This window comes from Salvelinus fontinalis, chromosome 38 (genome assembly GCF_029448725.1).
Source record: "Salvelinus fontinalis isolate EN_2023a chromosome 38, ASM2944872v1, whole genome shotgun sequence".
NCBI classification, from domain to species: domain Eukaryota; kingdom Metazoa; phylum Chordata; class Actinopteri; order Salmoniformes; family Salmonidae; genus Salvelinus; species Salvelinus fontinalis.
This window is the reverse complement of record NC_074702.1, coordinates 6,551,842-6,576,768: the sequence shown is the minus strand read 5'-3', so window position 1 is coordinate 6,576,768 and position 24,927 is coordinate 6,551,842. Positions and strand designations below refer to the sequence as shown.

The 24,927-nt window shown below is 46.3% G+C and overlaps 1 protein-coding gene across 4 annotated transcripts; it reads left to right on the top strand.

Annotated features, from left to right (window-relative positions):
- The first annotated feature begins 87 nt into the window (after nucleotides 1-87).
- Nucleotides 88-24,758, top strand: LOC129837868 (uncharacterized). 4 transcript variants are annotated; one of them, XM_055904352.1, is made up of 16 exons: nucleotides 88-723; nucleotides 4,812-4,960; nucleotides 5,810-5,957; nucleotides 6,093-6,166; nucleotides 6,795-6,913; nucleotides 10,224-10,311; nucleotides 11,647-11,795; nucleotides 11,915-11,999; nucleotides 12,691-12,812; nucleotides 13,636-13,785; nucleotides 14,066-20,789; nucleotides 20,938-21,092; nucleotides 21,368-21,501; nucleotides 21,671-22,008; nucleotides 22,151-22,235; nucleotides 23,081-24,758. In XM_055904352.1, exons 1-16 carry the CDS (start codon nucleotides 636-638, stop codon nucleotides 23,152-23,154), a joined length of 8,682 nt encoding a protein of 2,893 aa, XP_055760327.1. In that variant the 5' UTR covers nucleotides 88-635; the 3' UTR covers nucleotides 23,155-24,758. The 4 variants fall into 4 exon arrangements, with proteins under 4 accessions (XP_055760327.1, XP_055760326.1, XP_055760325.1 ...); XM_055904351.1 differs by having other exon boundaries at nucleotides 89-723; nucleotides 4,812-4,945; nucleotides 23,071-24,758; XM_055904350.1 differs by having other exon boundaries at nucleotides 89-723; nucleotides 23,071-24,758.
- The last annotated feature ends 169 nt before the right edge of the window (nucleotides 24,759-24,927 follow it).

Below are 24,927 nucleotides of genomic sequence, written 5' to 3'. Positions count from 1 at the left end.
ATGCACCACCCAAATGATTAACCTAAAACATTTTAATTTAGCAATTTCAATAGATTGTGCTACAAAACAGAGTTGCGGCAGTATAATACATTCATTTGTCTAGCAGGTGCATACATACACAGACGCACAGCACCGCGAAATAAAACGGGCCCGAGACAGCAGTGTAGAAGCGAGACCGACGCACTCGCATGAAACCACAGGCGAACCATGATAATGCAAGCTCACTTTTGTCTGACGTAGCCGACGTTTAACGGGAGATAAATCCTACAGTCGCCCTAGTACTGGTGTCGGAGGGGAAAGAGCCGAAACGGGAAAAATAACGGATGGTTTGACCTCATTGGGGTTATTTGTTGTTTTCGTCGCCGTTTTTGTGGAGAGACCACTGATGTAACGGTTCTGGATTTGATGGGTTGGGTTGGCAGGACGGGATGCACAAAATAGCGTCTCTTACACCGTGTTTAGTTGCGGATTAGGAGAGGGGGATCAAACGGAGGAGGGGAAGAGGGGAACACAACAACAAGGAGACGTTCTTTATTAGCTGGGGAAGACAGCGCCAGACCAGGATACCGTAGCGGAGAGAAGGAGAAGACCGAAAGCGTCGCTCGAATGATTGTGCCGTGGTGGATCCCGCGACGATGCGACGACACTGCTGGGTGATAGTGCTGGCGGGGATGTTGTCGTACTTCAACCCGGAGAGAGCCCTTGGAGCCCCTCAGAGAGAAGGTGAGTGGTGTCGGTGAGCTGGAATGATATTGACGTTGGGAGAAAGAAGAGAGGGGGAGGTGGGAGAGGGGATAGATTAGAGGGTTATGAATAGCTACTCGGAAATATTACGGCCAAAACACACCGAGACAGCATCAACAATAATACGATATATTGTATCTTTCTTGGCTGATATGATTAGGCTATGGTAGGCAATATGCCTTTATAACACGGGATGAAATCAAAAAGACAATGGCCACATTATTATCAAGTAGCCAGGAGAATTCGGTAGGATCTGCGACCCTATTTCGGTGATATTTATCAATAGCGTCGATGGCATGTCAAAACGGGAATTCGCCCAATGAATTTGAAATGAATCGCCACTGTATCATTCATGTGTATATCAAACCTATATTATCCCACTTTGGTTTAATGATAAAAATCTTTGAATTTCCTTTTAAAATCCTCCTTTTATTAGGCATCGCAGTGTTTTGTTTGTGTATTGTGGTTTGCAGTCATGGTGTACTGGTGTATTGTTTTGATAAGAGCTGTAAACTGGAGCTGGTCGAATAGGCCCCTGCTATGTGTACCTATTTATATGCAGTGTATGTCTGGACAGCTGTCTAGGGATAGAATAATAGAATTGCCCAGGAATTGTGCATCTATACTGCCGATGGATAGGCTACATAAAATATGAATGTATTCTACATAGACTTATGTGAAAGAGTTTGAATTTCATATAGGCCGACATGTTTTTTCTATTTTAACAGTTTCCAATGTAATTCTACTACCAGGCCATAGGCTTGCATAGGCAGCAGTCCAATCCAGTACATAAATCAACGAAATTATTACACATTTATGATGAGTCAATAATTAATGTATCTTTCTCAAATTCATACTCATGATTTTTAGTAGCTTTTCTTACATAGAATTTACAATTCACTCTTGAATTTGTTAGAATAACATGGACCATTATGTTTTTAGGCCTTCATAGAGGTCTGAGTGTTTTTCTCATTAAACAGCCATTGAAGGATGGAATCATACAACATATAACTTCTGAGGTCAAAACATCCTTAATGCTAATTACAATGTTCAATTATGTTGTTTATATACACTGCTCAAAAAAATAAAGGGAACACTTAAACAACACAATGTAACTCCAAGTCAATCACACTTCTGTGAAATCAAACTGTCCACTTAGGAAGCAACACTGATTGACAATAAATTTCACATGCTGTTGTGCAAATGGAATAGACAAAAGGTGGAAATTATAGGCAATTAGCAAGACACCCCCAATAAAGGAATGGTTCTGCAGGTGGTGACCACAGACCACTTCTCAGTTCCTATGCTTCCTGGCTGATGTTTGGTCACTTTTGAATGCTGGCGGTGCTTTCACTCTAGTGGTAGCATGAGACGGAGTCTACAACCCACACAAGTGGCTCAGGTAGTGCAGTTCATCCAGGATGGCACATCAATGCGAGTTGTGTCTGTCAGCGTAGTGTCCAGAGCATGGAGGCGCTACCAGGAGACAGGCCAGTACATCAGGAGACATGGAGGAGGCCGTAGGAGGGCAACAACCCAGCATCAGGACCGCTACCTCCGCCTTTGTGCAAGGAGGTGCACTGCCAGAGCCCAGCAAAATGACCTCCAGCAGGCCACAAATGTGCATGTGTCTGCTCAAACGGTCAGAAAAAGACTCCATGAGGGTGGTATGAGGGCCCGACGTCCACAGGTGGGGGTTGTGCTTACAGCCCAACACCGTGCAGGACGTTTGGCATTTGCCAGAGAACACCAAGATTGGCAAATTCGCCACTGGCGCCCTGTGCTCTTCACAGATGAAAGCAGGTTCACACTGAGCACATGAGCACATGTGACAGACGTGACAGAGTCTGGAGACGCCGTGGAGAACGTTCTGCTGCCTGCAACATCCTCCAGCATGACCGGTATGGCGGTGGGTCAGTCATGGTGTGGGGTGGCATTTCTTTGTGGCGCCGCACAGCCCTCCATGTGCTCGCCAGAGGTAGCCTGACTGCCATTAGGTACCGAGATGAGATCCTCAGACCCATTGTGAGACCATATGCTGACACATGCACATTTGTGGCCTGCTGGAGGTCATTTTGCAGGGCTCTGGCAGTGCACCTCCTTGCACAAAGGCGGAGGTAGCGGTCCTGCTGCTGGGTTGTTGCCCTCCTACGGCCTCCTCCACGTCTCTTGATGTACTGGCCTGTCTCCTGGTAGCGCCTCCATGCTCTGGACACTACGCTGACAGACACAGCAAACCTTTTTGCCACAGCTCGCATTGATGTGCCATCCTGGATGAACTGCACTACCTGAGCCACTTGTGTGGGTTGTAGACTCCGTCTCATGCTACCACTAGAGTGAAAGCACCGCCAGCATTCAAAAGTGACCAAAACATCAGCCAGGAAGCATAGGAACTGAGAAGTGGTCTGTGGTCACCACCTGCAGAACCATTCCTTTATTGGGGGTGTCTTGCTAATTGCCTATAATTTCCACCTTTTGTCTATTCCATTTGCACAACAGCATGTGAAATTTATTGTCAATCAGTGTTGCTTCCTAAGTGGACAGTTTGATTTCACAGAAGTGTGATTGACTTGGAGTTACATTGTGTTGTTTAAGTGTTCCCTTTATTTTTTTGAGCAGTGTATTTTAAATCAGTGCTCAAAGTGCTTCATAAATGTATTTTTAGGGGTAACTTCCATTTTCCACTCATGAATGATCTCATGAAAATATTCCATTGATCAGAAAAGCCTATTTGTGATTGGATTCCCTTTCAGTGTGTTATTGGACGTCTCTGTAAGATTTGTGTACTGTCAAGAGGGAGAGGCAGAGAAAAGGATGTGCCAGAATTGTTAATCACAGTTAAGCTTACACATTGATCTACCAACAGGGTAAACATCAATTAAAGCCTTTTGTTTTGACTATTATTGGACTGTTGATGCATCTCCACACCATGCTTTCAGTAATCAATGAGCTCATGAAGTGGGTGGGGAAACGTACATTTGGTTTTGCATTATTCATTACTGTGTCGTAATAGTGAGTCAATATCTAGAAGTAGTGATGAATACAGGGCATGATGGAATAGGATGAGCAGGGGAAAACAGAGTAGCTCTGGTACTTGCATTTTCTGGTTCCAATGACACTGAAAATGCTCACCCTGTGGTTGATATTCATAAGTACTGTACTGAATTGGCACTTGACCTGCAAGTGTTTTGACAAGTATGTGTACTCAGATGTTCACCTTCGGGAGTTGGAGAAGTGTTTTTGTAAAATTTTATATGGGGAAAAACAAATCATATTGACAACAAGTTCATCTAGAAATATTCATTTTTGATTGTGGCGATGCTGGTTTTGATTTGAGGGTTTAAAATGTAAAGATACAACAAACAAGTAGTAGCCTGTTGTGAAGGGTTTTTAACCACCCTGCCCTCCCCCTTCTCTTTTTCACAGATGGTTCGCTCCTCACAAACGGCCAAGTTGAGGTACAAATATATTTAAAAAACGCCCCAAACTCCTCCTTTTCACCTAGGTAGCCAACCTCCCTGATTTGAGTGATTCTTTTCCAATTTACCAACCCTCCCCCGGTAGCAATTTCCCCAAAATGACAACGCCACCCCTCCCTGCTTTTCAACTGTGTTTCCTGGAAGGGATGTTGTTTTTTGGTACCCCCCTCCCTCCTCCCCCCTCTTTCCTAACTGGAATGGTAGACTTCCCTGATTTTAACTTTAATTCCGATCTCTCCTCTCTTTTATTGATTCTGAAGATGGTTTCCTGATTTTCCTCCAAAGTTGATTTCCTTTTCCTGCTTCTCCCAAAACTCCAATGACAGTTGTTCATTGGGGATCCTCCGCTTTGTCTCAAACGTACCTCTATTGAAACAATTCCAACGGTTTTCCTCCTTAATCTCAATATGTAACAATGACTTTGACCCTTTTCAACCCAATTCTCTGAAGCCTCTCTTTCCCCCACTCACTCATCCACTCACCAACACTTCAACCTAACAACTGTGTGTTTCCTTCAGGAAGTACTACCTGGCCGATTAACCGTATTAACCTTTTCCTCTCCTCCTTTTCTCTCCCGCCATATCTCAGTCTCTCAATCCAGGGCTGCGTCTCTCTCTTCTCCGCCCTACGTCGTCATTCTCATCTCTTGCTCGGGGCTCGTCTCCTTTGTTTTACTGCTCTTCACCTGTCTGTGCTGTAAGAAGGGAGGAGTGGGATTCAATGTAAGTCTCCATCATGTAAGAGACTTATTCACACGTCTTGTCTATTGTGTTGCACTGTCTGCATGCATGTTGTGTAGATCAATAGATATAGGCATCATATTACACATTGGCCCTTAGGGAAACCCTAAACATTGAAGGCTGTAACAATGTTATAGCATATGGGAATGTCCTGATTTGTCATGGAAGGGCCCAGCACCACAGGGGCGGTGGGCATCACCATAATTCAAACCCTCTATGAATCTATTGTCTTTGAATCTGGGATCTTTGGATGGTTCATTGTTTCTTTGGCTGCATGTGCAGCACCACATTTTACCAGATGTATTACAGATGTTGCATGAGCCAGAAAGGATAGGGTCTGTTTACATTTAATAGATTTCCTCATATTAAATCCAGATAGGTCTTTCTTTGTGACATTTCAGCCAGCACACTGGGTGCATCTCAATTATCTAAAGTGGCTCCCCTCCTTCATCTTAACTGATGTGAAAACACAGGCAACAAGGGGAAAGTAATATGGTGTCTGCCCACCAGTTATTTGTTTACACTTGCCCAATTTCTTTAGAAACGTAAACCACTTTAGGCTATTGACACAGCCACTAGAAAGCGGTCACCAACCCTCATCCTGGAGAGCTTCGGGTGTGTAGGGTTTTGTTCCAGGACAGGCCAGAACTAACACACAGGATTCAACTAATCAACTACGGTAATAAACAAGAGTTTAATAAACTGAATCAGGTGTGTTGGTGCTGGGCTGGAACAAAAACCTGCAAACCCTATATCTCCCGGGACCAGGCTTGGTGATCACTGCTTTTCAAACTTACAATATCTCTAAAGCTTTTACGCTTCCTCTGTTCTTTCCTGTCAAATCAGGAGTTTGACAATGCAGAGGGGGAGGAGTGTTCTGGGGGTTCTAGCCCCGCCCAGGAGGACAGTCTGTCCTCTTGCCCCTCCCTCCCGGAGGTCTACACCCTCCCACTCAGGGACAGGGCTAACTGCCCCGCCCTGCAAGATGACTCAGGTAACTAAGGCAGACTCTCTGGAGCTGGAGCTGATGGCAGTATATAGCACATGAATATTAGCAAGCTTGATGGATATCAGAAAAGCCCAAATCATGTGTCTTTCTCTTTTCATCTCCTCTATTCTGTCTGTAAAGACTCTAAGTCGAAGTACTTCCGTAGGCACACTCTCAACTACCTTCAGGAAATAGGAAATGGCTGGTTTGGAAAGGTGAGATCACCAACTCATACCTCCACCCTCAGTTGTGACGTCATCATGTACTGGTGGTAGCTGAATCTGGCAGTTCTTCCAAATGTCTCTCAACCCCATGTTTCCTCAAAAAGACACATCCTTCTAACAGCTTCTCAGTAAATCTGATATTGGCTTCCTACCAGCTCTCATGAGTTATGTCTTCTTCCTACACCACTATATTTCTGATCTCTCTCTCTCCCGCTCCCTCTCTCTCTCCTTCCTTCTCTCTTTCCCTCCTCTCCCTCTCTGTCCCACATCTCTCTTTCTCCTTCCATCTCTCTCCCCCTACCTCTCTCCCTCTCCTTTCCTCTCCTCTCTCTCCCTCCTCTCTATCTCTCTCCTGTCTGTCCCACATCTCTCTTTCTCCTTACCTCCTTCCACCCCCCCTCTCGTCTTCTCCCTCCTCTCCATCTCTCTCCTGTCTGTCCCACATCTCTCTTTCTCCTTACCTCCTTTTCACTCTCTCTCTCCCTCCTCTCTATCTCTCTCCTGTCTGTCCCACATCTCTCTTTCTCCTTACCTCCTCCCTCTTTCTCTCTCTCTCTCCTCTTCTCCCTCCTCTCTCTCTCTCTCTCTCCCTCCTTCCCTCTCTCTCTCCCTCCCTCAGGTGATCCTAGCGGAGGTGCTGTGTGACTGCAGCTCCTCCCAGGCCGTGGTGAAGGAGTTGCGGGTCAGTGCCAGCCCTCTGGAGCAGAGGAAGTTCTTGGCTGAGTCTGAGCCATACAGGTCAGAGAAACTGACATTTTGTGTCATCAGACACTTTTATTTAAGTTCTTTGTTTTTGTGGTTTCCTGAGTGTACCAAACATTAGGAACACCTACCTAATATTGAGTTGCACCCTCTTTTTCCCTGAGAACAGCCTCAAGTCAGGGCATGGACTCTACAAGGTGTCAAAAGCGTTCCACAGGGATGCTGGCCCATATTGACTCCAATGCTTCCCACAGTTGTGTCAAGTTGGCTGGATGTCCTTTGGGTGGTGAACCATTCTTGATAAACACGGGAAATTGTTGAGGGTGAAAAACCCAGCAGCTTTGCAGTTCTTGACACACTCAAACCAGTGTGCCTGACACCTACTACCATACCCCGTTCAAAGGCACTTAAATCTTGTGTCTTGCCCACTCACCCTCTGAATGGCACACATACACAATCCATGTCTTGATTGTCTCAAGGTTTAAAAATCCTTATTTAACCTCTCCTCCCCTTTATCTACACTGATTGAAGTGGATTTAACAAGTGACGTCAATAAAGGATCATAGCTTTCACCTGGATTCACCTGGTCAGTCTATGTCATGTTACGAGCAGGTGTTCCTAATGTTTTGTACATTCAGTGTACATAAATCACAGTTCTTGGGATTAACTTCACAGTTAACTCCCAAACTGTATTTCACCCTGGTTGATTTGGTGCTGTTTGAAAAAGATCTACATGGACCAAGTCATATCAGTAGATGTGTTTAATTGTCGTGTGTCATATTGAGATGCTGGTAGTTAGAGACTGCATGCTGCATACAAGTGGTGCAGTGTTAGAACTGTAACATGGAGTGACAGATGACTACTGGTCCGACCTATTTATTATGCTCAATTTAGATTAAAATGACACTTGGCCTGCCATCTCTCTCCATCTCTCTCTCTCATAAACACTTACAGTTGCCTCTTTCTCTGTCACATATAGAAACACATGTTTCTCTATCATCTTTCTCTCTCGCTCCCCCTCTCTCTAGCTCTATCTGTTTTCTATCGTCCTCTCCCCCTCTCTCTAGCTCTATCTGTTTTCTATCGTCCTCTCCCCCTCTCTCTAGCTCTATCTGTTTTCTATCGTCCTCTCCCCCTCTCTCTAGCTCTATCTGTTTTCGATCGTCCTCTCCCCCTCTCTCTAGCTCTATCTGTTTTCTATCGTCCTCTCCCCCTCTCTCTAGCTCTATCTGTTTTCGATCGTCCTCTCCCCCTCTCTCTAGCTCTATCTGTTTTCTATCGTCCTCTCCCCCTCTCTCTAGCTCTATCTGTTTTCTATCGTCCTCTCCCCCTCTCTCTAGCTCTATCTGTTTTCGATCGTCCTCTCCCCCTCTCTCTAGCTCTATCTGTTTTCTATCGTCCTCTCCCCCTCTCTCTAGCTCTATCTGTTTTCGATCGTCCTCTCCCCCTCTCTCTAGCTCTATCTGTTTTCTATCGTCCTCTCCCCCTCTCTCTAGCTCTATCTGTTTTCTATCGTCCTCTCCCCCTCTCTCTAGCTCTATCTGTTTTCTATCGTCCTCTCCCCCTCTATCTAGCTCTATCTATTTTCTATCGTCCTCTCCCCCTCTCTCTAGGTCTATCTGTTTTCTATCATCCTCTCCCCCTCTCTCTAGCTCTATCTGTTTTCTATCGTCCTCTCCCCCTCTCTCTAGCTCTATCTGTTTTCTATCGTCCTCTCCCCCACTCTCTAGCTCTATCTGTTTTCTATCGTCCTCTCCCACTCTCTCTAGCTCTATCTGTTTTCTATCGTCCTCTTCCCCTCTCTCTAGCTCTGTCTGTTTTCTATCGTCTTCTCCCCCTCTCTCTAGCTCTATCTGTTTTCTTTCGGCCTCTCCCCCTCTCTCTAGCTCTGTCTGTTTTCTATCGTCCTCTCCCCCACTCTCTAGCTCTGTCTGTTTTCTATTGTCCTCTCCCCCACTCTCTAGCTCTGTCTGTTTTCTTTCGTCCTCTCCCCCTCTCTCTAGCTCTGTCTGTTTTCTATCGTCCTCTCCCCCTCTCTCTAGCTCTGTCTGTTTTCTATCATCCTCACCCCCTCTCTCAAGCTCTATCTGTTTTCTATCGTCCTATCCCCCACTCTCTAGCTCTGTCTGTTTTCTATTGTCCTCTCCCCCTCTCTCTAGCTCTGTCTGTTTTCTATCGTCCTCTCCCCCTCTCTCTAGCTCTGTCTGTTTTCTATCGTCCTCTCCCCCTCTCTCTAGCTCTGTCTGTTTTCTATCGTCCTCTCCCTCTCTCTCTAGCTCTGTCTGTTTTCTATCGTCCTCTCCCCACTCTCTAGCTCTGTCTGTTTTCTATCATCCTCTCCCCCTCTCTCTAGCTCTGTCTGTTTTCTATCATCCTCTCCCCCTCTCTCTAGCTCTGTCTGTTTTGTATCGTCCTCTCCCCCTCTCTCTAGCTCTGTCTGTTTTGTATCGTCCTCTCCCCCTCTCTCTAGCTCTGTCTGTTTTCTTTCGTCCTCTCCCCCTCTCTCTAGCTCTGTCTGTTTTCTATCATCCTCTCCCCCTCTCTCTACCTCTGTCTGTTTTCTTTCGTCCTCTCCCCCTCTCTCTAGCTCTGTCTCTCTTTAGCTCTGTCTGTTTTCTTTCGTACTCTCCCCCTCTCTCGTGCTCTGTCTGTTTTCTATCGTCCTCTCCCCCACTCTTTAGCTCTGTCTGTTTTCTATCGTCCTCTCCCTCTCTCTCTAGCTCTATCTGTTTTCTATCGTCCTCTCCCCCACTCTCTAGCTCTGTCTGTTTTCTATCGTCCTCTCCCCCTCTCTCTAGCTCTGTCTAATTTCTTTCGTCCTCTCCCCCTCTCTCTAGCTCTGTCTGTTTTCTATCGTCCTCTCCCCCTCTCTCTAGCTCTGTCTGTTTTCTTTCGTCCTCTCCCCCTCTCTCTAGCTCTGTCTGTTTTCTATCGTCCTCTCCCCCTTTCTCTACCTCTGTTTTATTTCGTCCTCTCCCCCTCTCTCTAGCTCTGTCTCTCTCTAGCTCTGTCTGTTTTCTTTCGTACTCTCCCCCTCTCTCGTGCTCTGTCTGTTTTCTATCGTCCTCTCCCCCACTCTCTAGCTCTGTCTGTTTTCTATCGTCCTCTCCCCCTCTCTCTAGCTCTGTCTGTTTTCTTTCATCCTCTCCACCCCTGTCTGTTTTCTCTCGTCCTCCACTTTCTCACTAACAAACCCACCTAAGTAAACATACACAAACAAATGCGCCCAAGTGTTATCAACCTCTCTCCTCTTCCCTCGCTCACTTTAACTGCATATCCTCTGCTGCATTGCCTCTCTCGTTTCATCATATTTCTCTCTCTCCCCTCTCTATTTTCGTGCCTTCAGGAGTCTCCAACATCCCAACATCCTTCAGTGTTTGGGCCAATGCAACGAGAGCATTCCCTTCCTGCTGGTCATGGAGTTCTGTCAGTTGGTGAGGGCCATGTTGTTTTTACTACTTTTATGGGATGGAGAAGAAGAGGAGATCCAAAGAGAGGCCATTTTGTTTTGGAAAGGATACATTTACTCCATTCCTCTAGGATTGTTTGGTCTCATCATTGTGTTTCTATCAGAGACTGACAAATACCAGACTATAGCTTCCGTACATGGAAACATATTTTACCTTTATTTAACTAGGCAAGTCAGTTAAGAACTAATTCTTGTTTTCAATGACGGCCTAGGAACAGTGGGTTAACTGCCTTGTTCAGAATGTCAGATTTGTACCTTGTCAGCTCGGGGATTTGAACTTGCAACCTTTCGGTTACTAGCCAAACGCTCTAACCACTAGGCTACTCTGCCGCCCTGTTTGGTATATGTTTGTGTAACGGATGTGAAATGGCTAGCTAGTTAGCGGGTACGCGCTACTAGCGTTTCAATCAGTTACGTCACTTGCTCTGAAACCTAGAAGTAGTGTTGCCCCTTGCTCTGCAAGGGCTGCGGCTTTTGTGGAGCGATGGGTAACGACGCTTCGTGGGTGACTGTTGTTGATGTGTGCAGAGGGTCCCTGGTTCGCGCCCGGGTCGGGGCGAGGGGACGGTTTAAAGTTATACTGTTACATTTGGTTAGTTTCCTTTTCCCCCATCAAATAACCATGTAAATACTTGGTGACGTTTCACACTTAGATATACCTTTTGTAGTATAATGTTATGCCAGTCGTTTCCAGCTCCAACACTCAACACCTGCTGCCTCTGTTTGTTTGCTTTCATTCTTGCTCTTTAATCAAAGACCGATTGAGACCTGAAATCCCAAGTGATTGGACTCTCTGGCCAATCAATGACTCAAACAGATCAATTAACGACCAGGGATGGGAGAGAAACAATACCGCAGCCCTTTACCAGAATAACATAAACTATAAATCCTCTGTACATTGAAACACACATCCCTTTATCATTTGAAGTATCTTATTCTCCTGTCCTACCACCAGTACAACCTCTATCTCTCTAATGATATTGACTCATTACCAATTCCCCTTCTGCTTTTGAGGACCTTCAGGTTCAGGAAAACACTTTGGAGAGGGTATTTCTCCAGCATAAATGTACAAACGCACTTGATTTATAGCTCAATATGTCTGGTCAAAGTCATAAACTATGTTAATTGTTCTTCTGATTGTTTTAAGTATCACATACTGTACATGATATTGGTAATGCTCATTGATGGTGTAATAAATGAATGATATTGGTAACACTCATTGATGGTGTAATAAATGAATGATATTGGTAACACTCATTGATGGTGTGATAAATAAATTATATTTGTGATGTGTTACCAGGGTGACCTGAAGAGGTACCTGAGAGCCCAGAGGAAGTCAGATGGGATGACCCCTGACCTTCTGACCCGGGAAATGCTGACCCTGCAGAGGATGGCGTTGGAAATCACCTCTGGCCTGCTGCACCTCCACGAGAATAACTACATCCACAGGTCTGTGAGGTCATATCCTGGCTCTCTCTGGCTCCAGTGGGGTTCCAATAGCTCCAGTGATTGATTGGTTGGTAATTGAGTGATTGATAGTAAAGGGATTATGATTGTTTTCTCTCCAGTGATCTGGCTTTGAGGAACTGTCTCCTTACCTCTGACCTCACTGTCAGAATCGGAGACTATGGGCTGTCTCACAACCACTACAAGGTATGTTTGTGTGTGTGTGGGCGTGTGCGCTTACCCACGTACTTTGCTTGAACCACCACAATCTGTAGACAAGTTATACCCCTTTATACCATGGCATTGTTGAATAATCGTTTCTGATTGGCTTGTAGGGCATTCTAGAGAGGGCATTCTTTCCCTATAATCCACAGTATATTTGGGCGATAGAATTCAATGGGTATAGTTATTACATGCTCTATGCTTGAGCTGCATTTGAAAGCAAAAGTTGAAAACATTATTGGCATTGTTGGATTCGATTTTCATAATAGCAAGCTAGGACTCACATTTGGTTAGCTAAACTAGCAAGTCTGTTTGTTTGGTTACTATGGCAACTACTGTCTATATAGTCAACTTGGTACTTCAGTGGATACTTCAGTGGATGTTGAACACTTTTTCTTCCTGCAAATGAACACATTTCTAGCTATAAATGTTTTAAATTATAGGCATGGTATAAAAGGGATAATCAACTCGAGGCTCTATGCGTTCTCTGCAAAATAATTCAACTCTGTGGAAGGTCAGTTCCGCTCCTTTAGCGTGTCATGGAACACACCTTCCAGGGGGTTCATTATCTTCCAGAGAACACATAGCCCCTTGTTGATTATCCCTAACATATTGGATGTCCCAAATGGCTTATCTTCAAGTCCATTCATCCCTCTGTGTGTGTTTATCTGTGTAGGATGACTATTACCTAACATCAGACAAGCTGTGGATTCCCCTGAGGTGGATAGCGCCAGAGCTGCTGGAGGAGTACAGAGGATCTCTGATTGTCACTGACCAGACCAAGACCAGCAATCTGTGGTACGTACCATAACACAACCTGCCTCTAAAACGGACAAATAAACAACTGAATATTTCAATAAGCTGTATTCTGTATTTCTTATCTAACTTGATTATTTCTCTATTCTCCAACTCTCTCTCTCTACTCCTATTTTCTATCTCTCCCCTCTCTTTCCCCTCTTTATCCCACATCTCTCCCCTCTCTTTTCCCTCTTTATCCCACATCTCTCCCCTCTCTTTCCCGTTCTTTATCCCACATATCTCCCCTATTTCCCCCTCTTTATCCCACATATCTCCCCTCTTTCCCCTTCTTTATCCCACATATCTCCCTTCTTTCCCCCTCTTTATCCCACATCTCTGCCCTCTCTTTCCCCCTCTTTATCCCACATCTCTCCCCTCTCTTTCCCCTTCTTTATCCCACATCTCTCCCCTCTCTTTCCCCTTCTTTATCCCATATATCTCCCCTCTTTCCCCCTCTTTATCCCACATCTCTCCCCTCTCTTTCCCCTCTTTACCCCACTTCTCTCCCCTCTCTCCCCTCTCTCCCCCCTCTCTCTCCCACTTCTCTCCCCTCACTCTCCCACTTCTCTCCCCTCTCTCCACTTCTCTCCCCTCTCTCTCCCACTTCCCTCTCCTCTCTCTCCCACTTCTCTCCCCTCTCCCCTGCCACTCTCCCCACTCTCTCCAACTTTCCTCTCCTCTCTCTCTCCAACTTTCCTCTCCTCTCTCTCTCCCATTTCTCTCCTCTCTCTCCCACTTCTCTCCCACTCTCCCCTCTCTCTCCCCCCTCTCTCTCCCCCCACTCTCTCCCATTTCTCTCCCCTCTCTCTTCCTTTTCTCCCAGGTCTCTTGGGGTGGTGATCTGGGAGCTGTTTGAGTTTGGTTCTCAGCCTCACAGGCACCTGAGTGATGAGGAAGTGTTGACCTTCGTCATCAGAGAGAGACAGATCACCCTGGCCCAGCCACGGCTCAAACTCTCCCATGCTGACTACTGGTCAGTGGGCCATTTTTTGACTTTTGGTTCTCTAATGATATCTGCATTTGATGAAGAAAGTAGTCGATTACAGATGTGTTACTTTAAAGGCCTACTTTGTCAATAGATCATTAAGGTCAAAGCTAATATATGCAATCCCCTCAAACCTTCTCTTTTTTGGGGTGGGGGTAGATCAGCTTTAATATTGCAGATAGATTGTAGAATGTATCAATGTAATTGTCTGCGTCATTTCCAATCCCCCTTATCTTTGTGTTTGTCTTTCCTGTCTTTCCTCTTCCAGGTATGAGATCATGCAGTCCTGCTGGCTCCCTCCTTCCCAACGCCCCTCCATCGCTGAGGTATTCCTCCTCCTCTCCTCCCTTCTGGCCGCTGAGCGAGGGATGTCCCGAAGGAGTGTGGGAGAGGAGGATGAGGACGAGGAGTATGAGGAAGGGAGAGGAAGAAGAGGAGAGAGCGATGAGTCATTTGAGAGACGGTGGGATTCTCTCCGTCCTCCGGCCTTCCAGGCTGCAGCGAGTGAACGACAGAGAGAGAGAGAGTATGGGAGGGATGACAGGGGGAACTCCTACCCTCTACTGGAAGCCGTGGGGAACTGCATCACCCCATCCTCCACAGAACTCGATGACATCCTGACAGTCACGGAGACCAGTAAAGGGTTAAATTTTGAGTACTTCTGGGAGAAGGCCCATGTGAGGCGGGGCTACCAATCACTTCCTCCTCCCCAGCCAATCCCGACGGTCAACCCCTCCCACAGACAATCCCTGGACACACCCACTGTTGTCCCTGTGATAAGTGCACGTAGCCCCTCCCTCGCCAGCGAGTACTTCATCCGATTGGAGGAGCACACCCCTCAGGATAAGTCCCCATCTCTTAAAGCGAAAGCGCACTCTTTCCGTTCTGACTCGTTGTGTCCTGGAGATCTGGAGCTAGTGGAGATACGCAGCGGAATGCTGGGCAAAGAACGCGCGCCGTACAGTTCTGATGAGGAGTACACTGGGCGAGGTGGGAAATCCATCCAGACCGTACGATCCAGCGAGGTCCAGCTAAGGGTCCCCAACACTGGGGTGGCAGAGTTCAAAGACACCTCCAGTAGGGTGACTGACTTCTCTGTGGTGGATTTAGGAGATGATGAGGAGGAGGAGGGGGGTGAAGGAGACAGTAGGTCATCCACTGGTTCTCAGGCCCCTGTCCTGCCTCCCAAGCCACGTTCTATGTCAACCTCATCAGGCAACCACCTCCACTCGCGCCCCCTCCCTGCGCCTCCGTTGGGCTACCACCGAGTAGGGCTTGGGCTGGGTCACTATTCCATGAGTGGTAAGATAGAAACGATGGACCCTCTGATGGGCAGCTGCCTGCCATCATCATATGATCACTTAGGGTTCTACCGTCCTCGTCAGACCATGCCCCCCTCCCCGTCACTCTCCCCCTCCCTACCCCAGTTCAGCCACCCCATCTACCCCACTCCCCAAACATGTCCTCCCCCTCTCCCACCCCACTACAAGCCCCAAAGGGGCCTGTATTACAGCTATGGTGTAGGTAGCTACTCCAGATACAGTAAGCCCCAGATGTACTCTCAAAGAGACCCACTATCCTGTGACTACTCAGACCAACAAGGTGGTGTACGGCGCACAGCATCCTTGCACAACACAAAGGGAACATCCCATTTCCGCTCAAAAGACTTTGACTCTCCAATACGACGCCAGAACGTATTTCGCCCTGTTTACCACAACATCTCCCACTCCGAGTCCGGGGTCCCCAGAATTGAGAGGCACTCATCCTCCAGTCCCACCTATTCAGATGAGGATGACTCCCCCTTTATGTCCCCTGAGAAACCCAGTGGGGGAGGGACAACCGTCCCGACTTCTAGTTTGTCAGAGGATGCGGATCCGGCCACAGCCGAGCTCTTCTCCAGGGGTATGAAGAGGACCCAGTCGCGCCTCGCCACCATCCTGCCTGCCATCTGGAGGGAGGACGCGGAACTGCAGGCGGATAGCGTAACCGACGCCAAGATATCCCCCATGCACCTGTTTCTGACTGAGATCTCTAGTGTGTCAGAGTCAAATGATGCCAAGTCCAAGGAGGGGAGGACCTCATGGGAGGGAGAGACAGAGCGGGAGAAGAAAAGGGATGGGGAGAGGTCAGGGAACTTCCTCCAGCCCTTGAGAGGGGGGATGCGTCGGTCCCGGTCGCTGGTCACAGAGCTGGGCTCTGCAGAACAGACATTGGGGCCAGACAGAAACACACAGATGGGGACAGAGGTGGAGAGGGTGAGGAAAGGCTCCACCCAGAGAGATCTATTCCTCACTGAGATCACAAACACAGGAAGGATGGCTGCAGGCATGGAGAGAGATCCGGTGAAGTTCCTCCACCCTCCTGGCTCCCAATCGCGTCTCTACACCTACACCTGCGCCCCCGGCCTCCCGTCTTATGCTGAGGCCGAGGAGGCATACTCCAGGGGCATGAGGAGATCCCGATCCCTCCTCTCCGAAATCACAGTGGGGATGCAGGAGTCGGAGTCACAGGAGACGGAGAAGGAGACAGAGAAGGGACAGATGACCAGAGAGGAGTTCCTGAAGGAGATCCAATCAGCAGAGACCTTTTTGACGGAGATCATATCCAGACAAAATGCAACCGCCTCCAACAAGCATTGCGAGGACTTGTCTCAGTCACCCACTCCAATGTCACCAGAATACGAGTCAATATGCATAGATCCTGACTCCTCTCAGACCATCCGTTTCCAATCAGAGAGTTCCATACGTACATCAAACAGAGGCAAAGACGATGTAGCACCGGAGGCCATTTACGCCCAAGTGACTAAACGGGCAAAAAAGAGTGAGATAAAGGTCACTATACGGCCTGAGATCCCAGTACTGCAAATAGGATCAAATAAACAGTTTGTCAAACAGGAAGAGGACTGTCCCACACACACAACCTGCATCAAGGACTCACCCAGCTCACTCACAGATCCCACCGCTGACACCAACTCTCACCCAGACTCTCAGCCCCAGCCTGGTGACTTTGTGTTCTCAGAGATAATGCCAAAAAATGGCCTCCTCCTTTACCAAACATTCCCCAGTACAAAAACAGAGGAGGACGTTTCAGAAGGTCCAGCCTTACCTGTAAGAGAAACACAGAGAGTCAGAGAAAGGGTCGAGCTCTCAAGACAAGCTCAAGTTCAGTCTTTATCTCAAGACAGTTTTACCGGAGAAGTGGAAGAATCTGAAAAGAAACCCTGTGATGATGAGTCATCTATTTCTGTAGATGAGAAAGAGAGCAGGGGTCAGAGTAATGTTGGGGAAAGGAATTGTGAGAGAATGAAAGGTGATGCTGAGGTCAGAGATACAGGGCAAGGATGTCAGAAGCAGGAAGTTGTTGATGACATTTTACATGACTTAACAACAGAGACATCAGAAACAGATAGAGCATGTCAAATTGAATCTAAAGATCACAAGGAAGAAGGGTCAGAGAGTTCAAAAGGTTGTGACAGTCAAATGAAGAACGACACATCACATTGTTCTACTTCTCAGTCACATAACCCAAATGTTGAAAGCTATTTACAAATCAACAAACAGAATTCACATATCAACCAAGAAGGAAGGTCAGACCCAAGTCAAAAGAGCCCTGCAGCCGTTCCCACCACCCCAGACTGGGACCCATCCTCTGACCTCTCTCTCTCCACCATGACCCCCTCAGACTCATTCCTTTCATCTTTGACCCCCAGTTCAGCCGACTGTCTGACCCCAGGTGACCCGTATGTTGGAGGTGAAGGACCAGGTGGTTGGAGGGTGCTGGGGACAGAAACCCCCCACAGAGACTCCGCCTACTTCTCTGACAGTGACTGGGAAGGGGAGGGGCTTAGCAGGAAGGGCAGTGATGGACTGAGCGTGACCAGACCCGGCAGCGGACGAGGCGGAGAGAGGGGGACGCTGACAGGAATAGAAGAGAAGACAGAATTAGAGGATGAGGGAGAAACCGGGGGAAAGAGTCCCTTGAAGAGGATTTCAAATAAGGGAATTGACATTGAGAGGGAAAAGGAGACAGTGAAGGATATCTCTCAAAACAGTGATGATGGATATAAAGACATGTCAAGTATTCAGGAGAACGACCTCAGTCTGAAAGAAGTAGAACATAAAACAGGGTTAGAATCAGAACAGAGAGAAGATTCTGGAATGTTCCACAATGAGAGTGGAGAGTCAGATGAAAAAGGCCTAGTCCATCCGGGACTACTGTCTGATAACTCACAGACCAAGGAGAACAATGAGTTTATAGCTAAGCTGTTCTCTAATTTAGATGATGCACCTCTCAAAGAGTTCTCTTACAATGATGGAACTCAAATTTGTAATCATTACACAGAAGGTGTGATTTCTCATGTGGAGTCGAATGATTTTAGATTCCATGACTCCACAGACAAAGACTTGACATTGCCTTCTAATAGTACCACTAAGACAGATTGTTTGAAATTAATATCTGCCATTCAGACAAAGGATAACAAACTTGAGAATGAAGAACTTCCAGGTATTGAAGAGAGAGAAAATTATAATTCCATGAAAGACACTACGGATCCAGTGACAGCGTTACATGGCGACCATGATAACAGAGAATCCAGGCTATCTAGGTTCTACGGTATTCAAACCAGCGAGGTCAAACTCAGTGAAGATATTCCAGTAGTACTGGATCCCAACGACGGAGAGAGCACCAATGACGAAGAGAGCAAACTGGCCTCTTCTTTCTGGGTCGAGGGGGTCACTGAGGGGTCTGAAAGAAAAGATGGGCAAGGTCTGGAGATTCAACACACCGACGCCAATGAGCTTGGCCTGAGAAACTTGTGTTACTCAGAGGAAAGCGAAGACGAGAGGGCCAAGGCCAAATCAGAGACAGAGAAACAGCTTGCTGCTGGAGAGCTGTGTAACGCCATGAAGGAGAAATCTCCTCAAAGAGGACCAGTGACGGGGAGCCAGAGTGGGTCTTTGAGCAGGGATGGGTCTGCTGAGACTGTGGACAGGGAGTCGCCTGAGGATCTGGAGATGAAGGCTAAAGAGCTGTGGAACACTCTGGAGGAGGGGGAGGGGAGAGGGGGAGGAGTGGTGAGGGGCGAGTTCGACTGTCACCGTTTCCAGCAGGGAGACCTGCACCTGTGGCCATCGGAGAACGACCAGTGGGCCTCGCCGGAGAACAGAAACCAGGAAGCTGAACTCGGATTGGAATTCTTCTCAGCGTTCGGAAAGACCTGGGAGGAGAGGGAGCAGCTGGTGGTAGGCCGGGAATTCTGGGAGGCTGAGAACGATGAACTGGCGGGGAGTGAGCCTCATTCAGCCGTCCTCCAAGATAGTGAAGATACTTCTAATGACGAGAGGCAGGGACGGGTAGCCTACCTGGAAATAAAGGGAGAGTTGTCCCAGAAACAGGCTCTCTCCAGTAGCATTGACAGCCAACTATCCCAGGCACTTGATGTACAGCAAGAGGAAAATATAGAAAATCCAGATAGGTTTGACGATAATGATGAGCAGAATGTTGAAGGTGATCAGCTAGTGGTTGAGGTGGAAAACCGAGAAATCCCAGAGCATGAGACCTTTGCAAGAGGGAGGCAGTTCAGGTCACTCACTGAGACGGGTGGAGACAGTGAAAGTCAAACTGCATCTCTTCTAAACGACTTGGATGGAAACATTGCTCAAGATGAGGGAAATCAGAACTTCAACAGGTTGAATCATCTCAGTGAAGTCCAAATGGAAGAAGGGGCAATGGCTGAAAATAACATAGAAAAAGAACAGGACTTTGAATTAGACAACCATCTTGCTCCCACAGTAAAGAGTATATATTTGGGTGTATCTATCTGCCTCACTGGAGTACCACAGGTAGATTTGTCAGGATTACAACATATTGAGCCAAGCATAAGCATTGAAGAAGCTGACTCTACTCGCCAGCTTGTGGGTGAGGACAGAGAAGGGGGAGTAGACATTGTAAACACAGGTGAGGATTTGAGAGACATATCTCTTCTATGTGACCCGGTGTCTTATCCCAATGATAATGACTTGGAGGATATAGCCTCTTGTACAGATCTGTATGGTTCACAAGGAGACAACTTTCAGTTCAGTTCTGTAGACTTTCCCAGCCCTCCTCCTAGTACAGATATTGATATGCAAGAAGACAGGTTGCAGAGTTTAGATGATTCTTTTCCTAGTCCCCCACCTTCTGTCATAGAAATAGACGACGATAGCGGTCTTATAAACCTTGATTATTTAGGCTCAGATTTCATTACCAGTGCTGAGAGAGACCCTACAATGCCCCCCCCTCCTCACACTGATATCCCAGAGCCGCCCCCCTTACCACCCACCACAACCCACAGCAGAGGGATCTCTGCAAACATCGACCTTTCACCTGTACATCCAACACTTCCATTATTCTCAGGTGACAGCCAGAACCAGAGCCGCCTTACATCAAACATGTCCGAGGATGACAGAAATAACCTGTCCCAGAAAAACACAACCACCACCTCCACCACACTCCCGTCATTCCCCCAGAGTCCCCTCAACACCATCCCAGAGCTGTTGATCTCTGAGTGGAAGGATTTGGACGAGGAGCCTCTGGAAGATTTTGAGAAACTGGAGCAGCTGTGCTGCATATCTGGGGATGAGGAGGATACCCTGGGTGACCTCTTCCTGGGGAATCTGGAGCTGTTGGAGTCTATGAAGAAGATGCCTGAGCAGAAAACTAAGGGTTCTGGAGAGAGCGATAAAGGTGAAGAGACCTGTGGGACCTCCATGCCTGAGGGGAAGAGGAGAGTGGAACTGAAAGAGGAAGTTGACGGAATCTCTGAGAGCGCTGACTGGCTGGTCAGGTCGGTTCCATCGGCGGCCCAGGACATCCCAACTGGGGCTAAACTTTCACCTCAGGAGGAGAGGTGTGAACTACAGTTCCCATCAGCCCTTTCACCATGTCATTCTCCTGACTCCAAGGACCAGAGGTCACTTTCCAAGATGCCCACTAAAAATGGCCTAATGATGCAGGTGAGCATTAGCCTTGCATTTTAACCCCAAGTTGCACAACTTTGTAGATGTATGAAAGTATAAGCCTACACAATTTACAATATCCATTTTCCTGAATATGTTTAAACATTCATACCCCTATTATCTTCTTCTGTTTCCCTTTCTTCAGGTGTGTGAGGAAAGACTGCAGTTCTCTCTCTGTGAGAATGTTAAAACGAACGTCCTCCGGGGGGCGACAGTGAGCGACAGCGTCATTCTCCGCCCATGGGGAGACCAGCCCTTAGATGGGGGCGGAGACACAGTCAGTGTGAAGGATGTAGGAAGGTATGTTCTCTCTATCACAGGTGGTTGGTGGCACCTTAATTGGGGAGGAGGGGCTTGTGGTAATGGATGGAACAGAATCGGTGGAATGTCATCAAATACATCAAACACATGGTTTGATGCCAATCCATTGGCTCCGTTTCATCCATTGTCATGAGTTGTCCTCCCCTCAGTAACCTCCACTGCCCTCTATGTATTTTGAGATTTATCAAACTGTTGTGTTGAATGATGGCAGGCAGACAGATAATAAAAGAAGATATCTTTTTTTCTGTTCTTAGCGAAGAGGAGCCGGACACCGAACCCAATTCTGAACCCCAGAGTGAGTCTGATGAGACTGACAGTGAACCACTGACTGTGATCCAGCAGCCAGAAGTTACACCCCCTCAGTCTGTGGCAAACCAAGCAATGAAAGGTACCTCCAGACTTTTTTCTGTGTGAAAATGTGTATGAATAGGATGCAGCATTGATCACATTCTCCCACTTTGCAGGTGTGTAAATGACATGTTCTAATGGATAGATTGGTGCTTTCTGACACCATCTTTCATGTCTCACTTTATCTATTCCTCTCTTTTATTTCACAGCCAAACTGGCTCGCCTGTCCCTCTCCCTCCCTCCTCTCCCTCTTGCTCTCCCTCTCTCCTCCAGTCCCAAGCGAGGGTTCAGGGAGGGAGGGCTACACCGAGACAGGAGTGGGAGACGGAGGGGTGCGTCCCCAGGAAGTGACCCCGATGAGGATGAGGAAGAAGAGCAGGAAGACGAAGGCTCCAGGAGGGTGATTGTTGTCACGGAAACAGACGTTGGCAAAAGGGTGGGACTCAGGAGTCTGCTGAAGTCACCAAGGGAACCAATAGACAAAGAGAAAGACAGAGGGAGAAACGTGTCCTTTTTTGATGATATCACTGTCTATCTCTTTGATCAGGTGTTTGTTTAGTTTTTTCCCCCCCTCATATATTGAGTCCCATGTTACTCTTGGGCTTTTAACACTTTCACTATATTGGATGCACATGTACTGTCTCTGCTCATTTTTAGTCCCTGACTCTTCCTCTCTGTTTCTGAAACAGGAAACTCCAACCAGTGAGCTGAGTAGTTCCGCCCACACCAGTCCAGCTCCAGCTCCTAACAAAAGCACTAAATTTGATTTACATGGTACGTACTACGTATGCATGCATGTTGCTATTAGAAACCATATAACGGTCCTGTACATCATTCCCTTCTTAGAGCCAATAGAAAGCTTTTGATAAAATCACTACAATAACAAGCACCCATTGGACAGCTCCCATCTGATCCCCACTCACTGAAATTGAGAACCCCTCACACCAACCCCTTTTCTAAATATGCACCCCCAAAATGTATCTCTTATAATTATCCCCCACACACTGTGACATGGGGAATGGAGTGGGGACATAAATCTGGTGCTCAACAATGCATGTCTAAGATGTGTTTTCCACCCTATCTCCAGAAGCCGTCCACTCTCAGTCTCTCCCACTGATCGCTTCATTTCACAGAATAATGAGAGTTTTGGCTGATCCCCTCTGGGTGTTTTGAATAGACTGTATATAGAAAAGCATCAACACCAAAATAATCTACTTTCATGATCTCTGTCAGCCTGCAGAGTTGAACAGTTCAAAGCTTTGCAAGGAGAGAAAGTTTATTTTTAACTTGGGAGTGTGGGCCTTTTTGTGCTTCGGTTCTACAAGAGGATGTTTGTACACACGTATAGAGTATATTAACTAATGATATACCATTTGTGTAATGTTTTTATCGTACATATATTTTTTTAATAACATTTACAGTTGTATGCTTTTGTTTATGTCTTGTGCCACAGGGGTCAATTCGATTTCATGAAATGTGTTTGAATGTATCCCCTGAATTCAAATAGTATTTACTCCAACCCTAGTACAGTATGTTTGTGTATGGCATAGTTGTAGTATAGTAATTCCTTAATTCCCTTACTTACACCATGCTCCTGTCTTTCTACCAGGAGCAAACAGCAAAGGCAAAGACTCCAAAAGAAAAGGGGACTTGTCAGTCAAACCGAGGTCGCCCGTGGGGGCCAACCCAGTGACATCCTCGCGTTTTACCGTCAGCCCAGCCGATGACCCCCACTTGGTGTGAGGCAGGGTTCCGGAATCCTCTGAGCTGTTCTGTAACCCTCAGAACAGGAACCTTCTGAGAGTGGCCAGTGGATTCCCCTTCAACCATAACCATTCTCAGAGGCTATTTTTTTATCGATCAGGCAACGGAAAGAAAAGACTCCCGTTCTAAAAGCTGGACACATTCCAGGTTTAACCAGCTACCAGTCCTTGTACGAGAAAGGTTGTTGATATAATAACTCTTCCCTTTGCCACTGTATCCTAGGGTCGATTTATAGACACTGGCTGGAAGTGGTTGATGGCAAAGGCAGTTTGTCCTAGGCGAAGAAGAGTCTGGAGCTTTGTAAAATCTGAAACGGATTTGACGGCTATGCAATGGGAGTCATTGTGTACCAGCTTACCTTCTTTTTACCTGCTTCTTTCGGTTGTCTTTACCCAGTATGTACTGGGGGATGCACTTTCTTTTAGTCATGTATCTGTCTATGTGTAAGCTTGGATTGAAATCTTAACTTTGTAAAAACGATTTTCATTGCAGTCAGTCATACTTGTAGGCAGCAGTTGGGGCCAGAAAACAATCTTAACTCCTGTATTTGAGAGTACTCATTCAACATTTGTACAAAGATAGTGATACAAGTGTATACAATATAATTTCAAAGCTGTTTAACTTAGATGTATTCTTAGACTGCACGAAAAGATGAAAACAAGCTAAGTTTCTATATACTTTCATTCTAAAAGACTATCTCTAGCTATTATTTATTTAATTTATTCATTATTTATTTTTAAATGATTTCCATGCTTTGTAAATATTGTTTATTTATTTTGGTGCAATTAATTTATCTCTCAGAATTGTTTGGGACAAAATGCATCTAAGTAATAGCTTCTCGATTTAATTATTCTTCATAACAAATAAAGCAAGATATTTTCCCCAACCCCCAAAATTATTTTGTATAATTTCATGTCTTTATAACTGCCATCCTGTGCTTAACTTATGTCCTCAACTTGCAAGGTTTCCCAAACTCTGTCCTGGGGCCACCCTCTGCGTGCATGTTTTGGTTTTTGCCCTAGCACTACAAAATTGATTCAAATAACCAACTCATCATCAAGCTTTGATTATTTTAATCAGCTGTGTAGTGCTAGGGAGAAGATCAAAACGTACACCCAGGTGGGGCCCCAGGACTGAGTTTGGAAAACCCTGCTCTAATATATATATATATATAACATGTTTCATTATTTTCTAACTTGATTCAATGTATAGTTGTCTTGTCATAATTTTACTTTGTTTGAGGATAATTGATGTATCTTAGCGTGATAAAATGGAAGCTTCTCATCGGTAAATATCTCCAAAAGTTAATGTATTTGTTGATTTACATTAATTTTCTACTAATAGCAACCCATCATGCAGTCAAGCTCCAACTAGTCCGTTTGTTTAGTCTGTTTCAACATCCGTTTAAAACCTGTATTGTTTAAAGAATGGGTTTCATGGGATACTGTATAAAACCAGGGGAAATAAAAACAACATAAAAACTGTGAAACATTTATTGAACTGTTTGATGAAAATAAATTGTACTGTCTTATATTCTTAAGTCAGAGTATTCCTTTTGCTGTCAAAGGAGACTGGACTGGTGTTCAAACAGTAGGTCTTCTCTAGATGCTTTATTGCATTTTTTCTGAAATGAAGGATCAAACTACTGTATTACGTAGCTAACAATGGATGGCTCAAGGGATGTTGCATAACAATAGCTAAT